The 1849-nt window shown below is 38.7% G+C and overlaps 1 protein-coding gene across 1 annotated transcript in view; it reads right to left on the reverse strand.

Moving 5' to 3' along the window:
* The window catches only part of LOC102837739 (olfactory receptor 6C6-like), a gene marked incomplete at its 3' end in the record, with an annotated part of 37988 nt that extends 37209 nt beyond the window's left edge, over positions 1-779 (reverse strand). Inside the window, exon 1 of the mRNA XM_006869913.1 lies at positions 78-779. Within this exon, the coding sequence (XP_006869975.1) occupies positions 78-779 (702 nt within the window). The remainder of the gene's footprint in view (positions 1-77) is intronic.
* Positions 780-1849: the final 1070 nt, after the last annotated feature.

A 1849-nucleotide genomic window follows, 5' to 3' on the forward strand; every position in this document is an offset into this window, starting at 1 on the left:
GGCTTCATGTAAATAAAGATACAGCTACCATAAGTAAGAGAGACTACAATCATGTGGGAAGAACAAGTAGAAAAAGCTTTTGTTCTTTTCTGAGCAGACGGAATTTTTAGAATGGTCTTGATTATATATGTATAGGAAAGAATCACTAACAGTAAAGTGGCCACAAGTGTTACAACTGCTGACACAAAGGAAATTAATTCTAACAAGCGAGTATCCGTGCAAGAAATCTGCAAGACAGGAGATGTATCACACATGAAATGATCAATTACTTTGGAAGCACAAAATTCCAGTTTCAGTCCCATTACCAGTGGTGGGAAGGTAATCAGAAAGCCAGCTGTCCATGAACTGAGCACAAGTTGGTAGCACACTTTGCTGCTCATAATGATGGGGTAATGGAGAGGTTTGCAAATGGCAACATAGCGGTCATAAGACATGGCAGCCAGAAGGTAAAACTCTGTAACTCCTAGTAAGAGAAAGAAGAACAATTGAGATGCACAACTATTGTAGGAAATGATTTTGTTTTCAGTCACAATGGTTGTCAGGAATCTAGGAATGCAGACTGTTGTCAATGAGACTTCCAAGAAGGAGAAATTTCGGAGGAAGAAATACATTGGAGTCTTGAGGTGAGGATCCAACAGGGTGAGGATGATGATGATTAAGTTCCCCGTAAGGCTCAAAATGTAATTGAGAAAGAGAAATATGAAAATCAAAGTTTGCAGCAGAGGATCATCAGTTAGTCCAAGAAGAATGAACTGTATTTCCATTGATTGGTTCTTCATCTTCATTTCTGTTTTCCAAATTCTTATACCAAATGTAGAGAAAATAAAGGTAATGTCACAAAGAAGAAGAGATTTTTTTTTTTTTTTTTCTCCTTCATGGACAGTACCATATGAAAAACTTACCCGTATGCAAATATTTTGAGAATCAGCTTATTATAATTCATCAATATGAATATATCCTACATTTTATCAGTCATCTTTAAACTATTCTTCCCTTGTCCAAACTTGATGAAATCCTAATTACCATTTTGCTGTTGTTAAGTACCATTGAGTAGGGTCTGACCCGCAGCAACCCTGAACAGGCTTTTCGAGGAATGGCTGGCGAGCTTGAACTGCCAACCTTGCAGTTCAAACCGACTTTGCAGGCCAGGGCATTAACCCAAAGCACCAGTACTCCATTTACCATTTAACAGTGGTTGTAGTGTCGTGGTTACAAATCGGGCTGTTAACCTCAAGATCAGCGGTTCGAAACTACCAGCTGTTCCGCGGGAGAAAGAGGAGGCTTTCTGCTCCCGTAAAGATTTACAGGCTCGGAAACCCTGTACAGGGTCGCTATGGGTCAGAACCGACTCCACTGCACACAACAACAATAATTAATCATTTGAGGAGCAGTGGTGGCACCGTGGTTTAAGAATTCAGCTGCTAACAGGAAGATCTGCTGTCCGAACCCGTTAGTCACTGTGTAAAGACCGACTGATGGTAGAACAGTTAACTACTCCGTGTTATAGGATCGCTATGAGTTGAAATCAACTTGATGGCACTTGGTTTGAATTTTAGTAATAGTTACTTGAATTTTCTATCTATTATTCAGCAATCGAAAATCCTGTACATGGTCGCTATGAATCGGAACCGACTCCTCGGCACATAAACACCACCACCATTCAGCAAATATTTGTTTTTTATTTCTGAATCTAGCTAACCTCTCAACTTGTTAATTCCATTGGTTCTTCATCGAGCTTCATTTTTTATTTCCTTTTCCTACTTTTTTGGATATAATTTTTCTTCAGTTTTTCTAACAAAATTGTTTGCCTATTCATATATTTATTAGTGATTTTAAGATTCAGCACTTA

Source organism: Chrysochloris asiatica, unplaced genomic scaffold (genome assembly GCF_000296735.1).
Source record: "Chrysochloris asiatica unplaced genomic scaffold, ChrAsi1.0 scaffold00138, whole genome shotgun sequence".
Lineage (NCBI taxonomy): Eukaryota > Metazoa > Chordata > Mammalia > Afrosoricida > Chrysochloridae > Chrysochloris > Chrysochloris asiatica.